The sequence below is a fragment of the Bactrocera oleae genome, chromosome 6 (genome assembly GCF_042242935.1).
Source record: "Bactrocera oleae isolate idBacOlea1 chromosome 6, idBacOlea1, whole genome shotgun sequence".
Classification (NCBI taxonomy): Eukaryota; Metazoa; Arthropoda; class Insecta; order Diptera; family Tephritidae; genus Bactrocera; species Bactrocera oleae.
In genome coordinates, this window is record NC_091540.1 from 40,847,351 (window position 1) to 40,859,710 (window position 12,360).

Genomic DNA, 12,360 nt, shown 5'->3' on the forward strand with positions numbered 1-12,360 from the left:
GTGGACTTTTTGTCGACTTACAGTTGTCCATAATTGGTTTGATGTCTGGATTCGGACTGATGTATGGAACGCTGCAGGCAGGTGTTAATGGCGGCGTCGGATTACCAGGAACTGGGCTGTGTTGGTAATTTTGCTGGAAACTACACAGGGAAATAAGAATTCAATAAATCTTTATAAACTTGCAAGGCTATGGCTGGATAGCGGGAGAATTGGTAGTTTGGCATATAACTAAACGATGGACTATATGGAAGGGACGAAGGTTGTGGATCAGAGGATTGAGGGAAAAATAATAATAACAAATTATAAGAATTTTTACTCACCCTTGATTCTGGTACATGGAACCAGTATTCGTTAGAGAGCCCGGACCAGCCGGACCCATGCCAGGACCACCAGCACCATTTACGCCTGGATAGTATTGATTCTGTTGATGCGCCATAGCGGCACTATAACCGCCTGGACCTTGTGGCATACCACGTTGCATTGCACTCACACCACCAGGACCCATACCGCCTGGACCCATAACGCTTGGGCACATTCCACCAGGACCCATGCCACCTGGACCCATACCACCGGGACCCATGCCACCTGGACCCATACCACCCGGACCCATACCACCCGGACCCAAGCCACCGGGGCCCATACCGACTGGACCCATTGCATTAGCTCTACCATAGCCACCCATTGGACCGCCACGAGCATAGGCGCCCGCTTGCATTGGTACTGGCACACCGCTACCCGCTTGCGGATGCATCTGCTGACCATAATGTTGCATGCTCATTTGCGGAGGAACATTCTGCATCGAAGGATTACCCATGGAGGTGTAGCTAGCTCGCTTCTGCGCCGCATGCATTTGTGCGCTGGGATATGGTGTGCTGCGTCGCGCATAACCACCGTTCGCCATGCCTTGCATTTTGGCCATAGGTCCAAGGCCGCTCATTGCCTGCTGCTGTTGCTGTGGCGTCATTTGTGGACCGCCACCCATACTCATATTCTGCATCTGATTCATTGGGTTCATCTGTAATGAAGAGTTTAAATTTTAGTTTAAAGCACTGTGGCAATAAGAGCAGCGAAAACTTATAGAACTAAAGTCAGTCGGCTTAGCATTAAGGACGCCTACACGAAAACTATGTTCACTGTTTATTTTTTTGTACTGCAGTTGGGTATCAGCAATTGGCAGATTTAGTGGAATGTTAAGTTCGGAGGACCAGGGACGCATATGACTACATTGTGCACCATCACATTCTTCAGTAAAAGGAACGGGCTCACTTGAAATTCCCGATAGATTATGACCAGCATGCACTGCATCTAACGGTTCTGAAGCCTCCGCAGGGTTTACAGGTGTCTCGGTCGGCAAATTATTGGCTTCATTGGCGGCCATTATAAAAGTTGACTTGAAAAGCGTGTGCCGGTTCCAAAAAGGTTTAACACAAATATGCACTTATGAATTTCAGATTATAAAAAATTTCAAATTTCAAAAAAAAATTTTCGATTCAATAAAAATGACAACCTCAAATTGTATGCTATGCTTGAAATGTTTGTGCATGAATATTTTCGAAAACTATGGATTTCGAAACTGAAATTACTGAAGTAGAATGAATGCTTTGCTTAAGCTAATGTTCAAGTATGTAGTAATGCAGATTTATCTTAGTTAGTTAGATACTAACTTAAGGGTCTGAATAAAAAGAAAACAAACGAATGTACTCAATCAGTTGATTCCTCCTCAAAGACTTCAGTTCGATAAATAACAAAAACACGAAAGCAGTTCCATTCATAGGGTGTGTAAATTTCACCTCATAGAGGTCAATACAGCTTTTCCAAAGCGCTTATCTTAGACACTACAGTAAGATTTCAGGACGGTTTTTCTATTGCATACTTTTGTCACTGTTGCAACGATCTATTTATAAAGCAGCCCGTGCCATTGTGAGTTCGCAAACACTATGTACGTATCTAACTATGTTCATAGATACATATGTACCGAAATGACATGGCTCTAAGGTATATACGAACGCTTGACAGCTGCAGTGAGTGCTCACATAACCTTCACAAATGTGTCACCGCAAATCGCCATGCTCATCAGTAGCGCTTCAAAGGCGCAGCAACTGCGCATGCGCACACGTTTTTTGTATTTTCTCTTATTTCATTGTAACAAAAAGCATTTGCGATTTATTTTCCCTTTTATTAATTGCGCTTATTTGTTATAAAGTTTGTAATTTTTTTGTTGTATTTTTTATTTTTGCTACCAGCAAGTTTATTGCCTTTTTGCTTTCTCTAAGTGGAATTATGTGCAAATAGACACAAACATACATACGATTTCCAAGCATGTAAATTGTGGTTGTTGCTGTTGCAGCAATGAATGTAATGCTTTTCATTTAATTATTTTCGCTTGGTACGAGCGGCGAGCGCTTGCGTGTCACTGCATTCGCCAGCCACAGTCCGTCATATGGTGTTTAAAACAATTAAATTTGTTATTGAAATTATAAGTGAACAGAAAAACAAAAACCAGCTAAAAATGAAAGCATAAAAAATCATCGAAAAACCAATAATATTCAGAAATGAGAAAAAAAATGCCCAAATCGGCTTGTCTGAGAAAAGTTGCCACTGCACTGCACAGCAATCGCAGTTGCGACATGCGATTTGGTTGCAATCATTGCTTCTAATGCAATCAATACAACGCAGTAAGAAATAAAAATGTAAAAATACAAGAACACAAACAATTGTAGGAACAAAAAATCTATATGAGCAGTTGTATTCAATATGCGCTTTTTGCTGCTCATACTCAAATCATTTGCATATTTAGTGTGTATGTATATGTGTGTGTGTGCTTGCAAGTTCAAATGCATGCAGGAATGTTTGTGTAAAAAAATCGATGCGACAGTTGAGGCGTCTGAAGTTCAACTTACGACAAATGCACTTCGCACTCATCGGACGTTTTTACAATATGACAATATGACAGTAGTAGACTATGTAAATATTGGCATAGGAAGGTGAGAAGTGCAGTTGCGTACACATGTTTATTGTACACTACAAGGCGCTGTGGCAATAAGCACAGTGGGCTCGGTTGGTGTTATGAGGGTTTTTAAAATGTAAAAAATTAAAAGCAATGAAGTAAAGTAATGTAAAAAAAATTCAGTTCAATGCATTAAATAATAATAAAAATATAAGTTTAATAAAGTTAAACAGTTATGTAAAAATAAAGTTATAAAAAATTTTAAAAACATATTATATAACAAGAAGGAGTTTTTAAAATATAAAAGGTTGAAAAGTAATATCGAAAAAAAACAATTAAATACAATAAATAATAATAAAAAAAATAGATTAAAAAATAACAATTATATAAAAACGAATATAAAATTAATACAAAAATTAATAAAATAGAAAAAGTCAATAATATATAGTTATAAAAAATATACATGTAAATTATTATTGCATACAAAAAATTTAAAAATATAAAAAATTAAAACTACGTTACAGTTAAATTGAAAAAAAAAATAATTATAAAAAACTTTTTTACAAAAAAAATTGTTAACAAAAAAAATATGTAAATATTTAAAAAACAATAACTCAATCAGCATAAAAACGTATTATTAATCTTAAATATTAAAAGCAAAAAATTTTGGAAAAAAATGATATTAAATACAATAAATATTTATGAAAATATATATGTAGTTAAATGAAAAAATAAAAATAACTGTATATAAAAGAAATTATAAAAAAGTTAAATAGTGTATAAAAAATAATTAAACATGAAAAATATTACAAACACTAATATAAAAAATAGTAAGAGAAAATAAAATTAAATGCGTTGAAATAAAAAAAAGTTATATAAAAAATTTAAAAAATACTAAAAATATAATATGTCTAAAACAACGATGGAAAAAGTACAAAACATTAATAATGATACAAAGCACATTGTCACATGGTTGCTTTATGCATTAAGAGTAAAACAAAATTTTGGAATTAAAAAAATAATAAAAAAGTAGATAAATAAAAATACAAAATTAAATGCAAATAATAAATAAGTAAATTATGAAAAAGAGCGCAAAAAAATGTATGAATTGCCTAGGGAAAATGTAGAAAAAAATGAATTTAATTAAAATAATAAAATAAAACAAGCAATAATAATTAAATATAATAAATATAAAATATTAATAAAAAAAGTAAAAAAAAAGTATTGAACTTTCTTTGAAAACAATAACAAATATATATATTTTTATATGCAAGCAATATAACTATTGTATTATATATTCTGAATTACTTTGTCTCACAACACACTCACACTGCGTACAATTCAACCCGCTCTAGCGCATACAAATCCTTTTAAGACCTAATGTAGAAACTAATCTTTACACTCATTACCCAAGTCTCAAAATATTTATACATATTTTATGGCACAGCAGTACTTACGGCATGATTATATTTACAGCTATTATTGAAATTACTTTACTAGCATGATTTTTCAACTTTTGCATTCACGTGTTATTAATGCAAAACAATTGAAAATCTGCCGCGTGTGCTTTGTTACTTTACGAGTGGGAAATAATAATGACAGTAAATATGTATGTTTGCACAATATTTTTAAAATAAATCTTAATGCATTCAATATTAAATGCATGTAAGCGCATACACACACATACATACACATAGCCACATGCATGCAAATATAGAATATTGCGTTATTTGATTGCCTGTGGCACATGTAGTCACTTTGGTTAGTCGAAATGAGTGTCAACAATATTAATGTTAAATATAACAAATATAATGACAGCAATTATTCGACTAATTTTACTACAAATTGTAGACAAAACAAGAAATCAACATCTCCAAAGCGCAGCCTGTGGCGCCTTAAGCATTGTGCTGCTCAGAAGCGATTTGCATCGAAACGAAATGCTCAGCTGAACGCCGCAGTGTGCATGCATTTATATCACGAATGTACGCGCACACTTGTGTTATTGCCTGTTCGATTTGAAATCGTAGTTATGTTATGTAAGGCTTATGCAAGCGCTTTTAGGTAGCGATGTGTGCATATGGCGGCTGTAATCATGCCTTTGCTGCCACAATCTATTATAGCAGTTAATGATTCGAACAATTCGATATTTATTTTATTATTATTTTTTATTCTTTTGTGTGTAAAATTGTTTTTGGTTTATGACAGCATTGGCTGGCGATGCTTTGCGGCTTTGCTGTTTGATATTCGTGTTATTTTCATTAATTGTGTCATTGATCGTTTTAATTGTGAGCTGAGGTGTTGAAGTTTTCAATGATGAGTAAATGCGAACAGCAAATAAATCTGCTATGATTAAATGCATAGCAATTTTTTACATACGTAATTTCGATTTTTTTATAAAAGCTAGCAAAATGTTTAACCAGAGAGTTGACACGCATCAGCACTGACACATCATTGCTGAGCTTTGCATGCATCATAACTGAGCAGTGTTGAAAGATAATGAAAATTTCATTAAAAATTGCGCCACTTCCTCTAATTTTGATTGAATTTGGCACATATAAAAGCTAACTTTTAGGCGCATTATAAGAGTTGATTGATTTTCAGCCGAACACATTGTAAAGTGACCTTAATATAAAATTTTACTGCAGTCCATATGCTTTGATGCGCATTCAAGGATAATAGAAATGAATAGCAAAGCGCCACTTAGATTAAAATGAGAGCAACAACTGCAAAAACGCTGCCTTAAACTCATCCACTACAAGCCACATGCTGCGCCTCATATCCGACGCCTATTCGCCTTCAATATAGCGTTATACTACACAATCATTTGGCCTTGAAACTCGGAAGGGTCAAAGAAACGCTGTTTTGTTTTTGCAAAAACTTCACTTACTTGATGCCTAGATGGCGCTATATTGGGATTGCCATTGGGGCCACCACCGCCGCCATTGTATGCATTCATGTGTCCCATTTGCATGTTGGAGCCGGCATTCATGTTAACATTTGGATTGCCAGCCACTTGGGAGGCACCAGCGCCACCGCCAATGCCGCCGGCGCTATTCATATTGGTCGCACTTGGACTACCGCTGCCCGTTGCGCCGATGTTGCCATTCATGTAGAGATTTTGCACATTGCCACCATGCATTTGATTGGCACTCATCTGTAAGAAAAATCGAAAAAAAGTTGACGGGGGTTAAAGTAGTGAAAATGCATTACATAAAACTAATTTTCTCATTTATGTCTTCTTCTGTGGCAAAAAGTATTGAAAAATTTTAAATATCTTGCGGAAATCATTGAGTGGTTTATTTTAATTTTCCTATTGCTCTACCTCGTCAAATAACTTCATATACAAGATAACCTAAATATTGCAGGCTTTAACGCTTAAAAGCAAGCATTGCATATTTAAATGTGTCAAAATAAAAACGTGACATACTTTTAGGCTCTTATTTACTAAACTATTTTCCACGATATCCATTTGTATAAATCACAATTCCATACACAATAATAAATATAGCTGCTTTGAATTAGAAACCCTACTTGTAACGTGCACGTGCGCCTAAAAGTACACAATGGTTTCCACAAAGTCTACTAATCTATTAGCAAATCCTTCGCTTGTTGTTTAGCTTAGCAAACTTTTGCTCTTACACACACATGGACGCCGTCTTGCTTGCTTACCTGTCCATATCCACCGGCCATGCCGCTCATATTATCCATCTGTTGTTGCTGCTGCAGACCACCACCATTCGCCGTTACCATATTACTATAGTTACCGTAGCCGCTTGTTGTAAATTCGGAATTCGGGCCAAATGTATTCTTTAGTGTGCGTAATGTATCAGGCTCACCCATGGAGTATTGACCGATTGGTGGTGTGATGCCATTCTGTGCTCCTGGTGAGTTGTATATTGGTGGATAGTTGCCGTATGTATTATTATTTTGTTGTACAGATTGTTGTTGTTGTTGCTGCTGATGTTGTAACTGCTGTTGTTGCGCTTGCTGTTGATGCTGCTGCTGTTGTTGTTGATGTTGCTGCTGTTGCTGCTGCGTTTGTACGTCGGGTAGTTGTGGTGATATCTGGCTCCCGGAGGCTGGCGCCCTCGAGGAGCCGTTGCCGGCGTTCATTTCATCATTTTTTCTGCAAAAGAAGAAGAGAGAGGAGGTCGTAGGTTAGAAATTTGCGATATTTGAGAGTGGTTTTAAATATTTATGTAATATTAGAATATTTTGCGATGTGAATTAGCATAACTTTAAAGCGTAAATCACTAAAAATAATACAAGAGACACTTTTTCATCCGTTTTGCTGACGTTGATGACGAAGCTTCTCGTGCTGTGCACTTCTAAGCCTTCGCATTTCCGCCGAACCGCATAAAGAAAATAAAAATATGCGCTTGTATAAAAAGATTTCGTACTTCACGATCTATTTTAAGCCTATGCAAATTCGTTAACGACGTAAAACTTAGCATTGACATGCGACATTGACAGGAAGCAAGTATTTGAGTTGCTAAATAGTTGCCAAATTTTAGCAGCCCAGTAGGAAATCAATTGCAATTGATTCGATAATTTTACATAGCAATGTTGAAATTTAACGCGCGTATTTGAGTTATAGCATTAATTTTGAATTCGTATTTTTAAATTTTGCATGAAAATATGCAATTTATACCATTGACATTGCATATACTCTAAAGAAGACTCTAAGTAAAACGTTGCTGGAAATGTACTTTTACTTTTTATTGTAACCTTGTGCAAAGTGAAATCAGTTGATGAAATTCCCTACAGGGTACTTTCATGCAGGCTGAAAAGACGCATTTTGAATATATACATCTTGAAACTTATTATTTTTTTGAGTCTAGAATTTTAAAACTAAAGCAAGCTTGCTGTTTTTTATATTTATGAGTCGTTTACTCATGTTATGTACATACAGAAAAGTGCAACTGCCTAATAAGCAACAAAAACAGCCGAAACTAATATAAAGGTGCGTTCACATATGTGCGGCCATCAGGACGTTCTACAGCACCTGTCCTTCGCTGTGTTTCCTGTATGTTGCATGCATATACTTACTTGTATATACACACACACACACATATATATATACCTATATACAAGATACATATATGTTTGTATGAAAAATTCATTAGCAGACATCTGAGTATAATTTTAGGATATATTTTTTGTTGTTTTTGTTTCGCTTTAAAATGTTTTGATGTCGCCTTTCTGTTCGCCTGTATACGGTATTTATTTCAAGGATGAGTTATCGCATGAAATTATCGAAGCAAGCAGGCAAAGGTGGATGAATGCGAATAAGCCAGCAGAAAGGCTGCCGAAAGTAGGTGCAGGTATCCAAATTGAAAAGCAAAAACAAAGCACAGAAATATGAACTAAGTCAAACAAAGAAACGAGTGTAAGCTGTACTTGTTAATCTATACATGTACATATGTACACATCTATATATGTATATAGGCGTACTTGTGCTCATGTAGACACTTGCATGCAGCTACATAAATGGCGCGTGTGGCTGTTGACAAAACACATAAGTGAAGAAGCGTCAGCGAAGGAGACAACAGCGACTTAAACACACACACACACACATTTTAGTGCAACCACATATTACACATATTGCAAAAATTTCGGCCTATATGGTTGTTTGTGAGCTGCTTGTGCAACTGCTTCGCGGCTAACCGAATTTTTTTTTTGTGTTTTTGCATTCTCGTCGCTGTCGTTTACATACGCGTATATTTATTTATTTATGACAAATATGTACGTAAATATTTAAGTATACAAGTGACTGCGCAAAGGTGCACACACAGGAAGTTCATGCTCCTTTTATGGTATAAGCATGCATACATGTGGATCAGCGCCAGCGCACAAAGCAGTTGCTCCACGGAAGAGAAAAAAAAACGGCAGCTGCAGAGATGTGTCTGGTTTACAGGAAAAGGTGTTTTTTCTTCGAAACTTAGCTTTTTACTTGTTTTGTGAACGTAAAGTTATGTGTCGGTAATTTTTGTGTTGAGAAATATAAATTTTTTGGAATTTTATTTAATACCATATCAGAAATTAATGCAAGAGAAGATGATTTTTTAGTTTTGCCCTATTTTTAAATATGAAATTAAATTTTTCATAACTTTAGGAAATTGAATTACTTTCCAACTTTCATAAGGTAACGGTTAAATACTGAACTGATACTTTTTCTGTTGTATTTCAAATAAGGCTACTTAAATTTGAAATAATGATAATTGAATGCAATTTTAAAATTGCAATTAGTTAAAAACTAGTGAAAAATTAACTAGTTACAAACCAGTGAGCAATAAACTAGTTACGATGCGTTGAGTATTTATTTTGGTAATTAAACTAAAAAATGGCAAATATTGGAAAATATAACTAGTTACCAACTAGACCATAACGAACCAATTGGTACTGTAAGCATATGTAACAGCATAGCAACTTTTCTCGCAAGCTTTAATATATACATATTTCGTATGAATAAAGTAGCGGCTTCACAGCCATATTAACTATTAATATTTTGGTAGGTAGGTATGTGTATACATACTATTTATGTATGGTATATATATATGTAGATATGACACAAATTTTTCCATGAACATACAAAATTTGTTTGTGCTATGCATTCCAATAAACCCACGCAAGCAACGCACTTAGCGAGTCCTTTTTGTGCCACTAGCATAAAACTTTAATTATTTGTTTTTTGCTTTGCTATTTAGCCACCCACAAGCATTTCGCCGCCGTTCTTTAAACAAGCTTCACGGCAGTCAATTGAGTCGCTACAACAAATGCCAAATACATATAAACAAACATATTGTACACCAGCAAACACAAACATAGCATGCATGTGTTGGTGAGAAGGTCAACAGCGGCGCGGCTATTTAAGGCTGTGGGCGTTTGTCAGCAAAAAAGCTCCTTGCTTGGCGGACTTTGAGTTTCCATTTTTATTTAATTTTACTTGTGGCGTGCAACAAGGCAACAAGGCAGCCAAGGCGCCAGCGCGCACTTCACGTGAACCGTTAAATAGTCAGTTAGTTTGGTGAGCGCGGTCCATTAACTGGCAAAGGAGACAGTTAGACGGAGGGAAAGTCAGGCAGTCAGTCAGTCAGCGGTAAAGTTTGCTGGTGCGAGGCCACCTTGACATAATTTGTATCTTTTGTGTAAACTGTATACTCCTACATATAGCTATATATACATATTATACATACATACATGTACGTATATGACTATGGCAGCGGAAAGAGGTTGCAAGTGGCATTTTAAAATGGCTCAGTGCCACATTGAAGTATGGCAACAGCAACAACCAATACAAGTATATATCGTATATGTGTGTGTGTTTGTATATACATATTTATGTATGCGATATTGTGGGCGCTTGTGTCGTATGCTGTCGTAAAGGTCATAAGGACACCGACAGCTTGCCGTTGCTGACATTGCTGTTGTCATTGTTTTTGCATTTTATTGATTACAGTTAAGTAAAGCTAACGTTTTCATGAATAGCAATAGCTTACAGACAGCAGTACTTTGTAATATGACGACAAAGTTTTGTTGAAAGCCACTAATACTAATAAAACTACTCGCATATGTATTTTCCAATGAAATATTATGTTTTTTTACTTTCGATTTCCATATATATTTTCTAAATATTTGTGGTATGTCTGTATGTTTGTATGTGCACGAATGGATTGTGTGAGAGTGCGGCTTATAAGAAAATTAATCAATTGGAGGCAAAGTAAGCTAAAAGCGTTATGTACCCGGGCGACTACCAAGATATATACATACAAACATACATACATGTAAATATGTATGCCTATGTATATATATAATTATTAGCATGATCAACTGGTATTTCATCCATTAGTAGCCATATTTTCATACTATTATAAAGACATCAATACATACACACATACATAGTATGTATATACATATGCTTGGAAAGCCAGACAAGCCACCGCAGAGCACCTGATAACTTCATAAATATCGGTCATAAGTAAGAGCCCAGTGGGTGGCAACAACAATAGCAACCATGATACATATGCAAAATTTAAGCACGTATATTTACCTATATTATGTACGTATGTACATACATATGCATGTATTCAGTTTAACGGCACAATGTGCTGTTGTGCGTGGCGGGACATTGGTTGACATCAGTATTTATGTGAAGCTTTGTTTAAAATAACTGTGTTTACTAAGAAACCACTTTGCTTTTGTATTAAGCCTGAAATGTGCACACCAAAATACATACATATCTATGTTTATATAACTCTAATTTAGGAAATTTGCTGCTGCCTATACCTTTGTGTGATTAACTGGTATAATCCAGTAAAGAAGGTAACGATATTAAAAATATATTAGAGATTCCGGTTTACCTTATCCATAAATCTGCGGTTCAAACGAGAATAATGTTAAATATTATATTTAACTGAAAAAATCATCTATAACAATTTATATATTTTTTAATCTATCTTTAGTTTTATATATGTATTTTAAATTGAAAAAAATATAAACATTTTATGTAAATTATATAAAAAATATTAATTTAGCCACATTCATACTGTTTTTATCTAATATTTTAAATTTTAAAAAGTTTAAAACCGTATAAGTAAAAAAAAACTTAAAAGCTTTAAGCTTAAAATCAAATAAATTCATTTTTAAAAAATGTATATAGTATGCATATATACTTCAAAGTCGTTTAATTTATATTATATTTTTATTATTTATTTTTTTAATACCTTTTTGATATAGTTTTTAAATTAATAGTTTGACATAAATACATTACTTTAAAAGTTTGAATTTGATTTATTCTTTGTAATTCCTTTTAGTTATTGAAAAAATGACTTTTTGAAATAAAATATTCATTTCAATAATTATTGCTACAAAATATAAAATTAGTTGAAATAATTATAATAAAAAATAATACGTTTATTTCAGTCGTTTGAATAAACTGTAGTGATTTTTTTTATATATTCTATTTAATTATTTGTTTATTAATTTTTTTATATTTATTTTTTTTATAATAATAATTTTTTTTATAATAATAATTTTCTGTATATTTCTTTTATAATATTCTAAGTTCGATGTATGTTGTTTGGATAATATTTTTTTTTGAAAATATGTTTAGTTATTTCAAATAAAAGATTTTGAAATAAGAACTTTTTTGCTACAAATTATCAATGTATATAAGAAATAATTATTCATAAAAAATTTTCAATTATTTTTGAGATAAAAGTATTTATGACAACTTATATATGCCTACCATATATTCTAAAGGAAATTAAGACAAATTAATACAAAATAAATTGTAACAGCAAGCTCTTAAGATAATCCACTATACAAAATTTAACTCAAACAAATCTGCAAGCCCATGTATGTACATATGTATGTGAATGTGGGCATTAAAGATCTACGATTTTATTCAAAGG

General features: G+C 33.9%; 1 protein-coding gene across 4 annotated transcripts in view; it reads right to left on the reverse strand.

The window, feature by feature from the left end:
• Positions 1-12,360, reverse strand: part of tna (tonalli) — a 59,115-nt gene that overhangs the window by 3,180 nt on the left and 43,575 nt on the right. For 3 of the 4 annotated variants that reach the window (XM_014233171.3, XM_036366567.2, XM_070111717.1), the window contains exons 2-5: positions 6,617-7,073; positions 5,835-6,101; positions 321-1,015; positions 22-140 (exon numbers count right to left, since the gene is read on the reverse strand). In XM_014233171.3, coding sequence (XP_014088646.2) covers positions 22-140; positions 321-1,015; positions 5,835-6,101; positions 6,617-7,073 — 1,538 coding nt within the window. Of the gene's footprint in view, positions 1-21; positions 141-320; positions 1,016-1,117; positions 1,502-5,834; positions 6,102-6,616; positions 7,074-12,360 lie in introns of those variants that run through there. The other variant, XM_014233172.3, reaches the window with a different exon arrangement.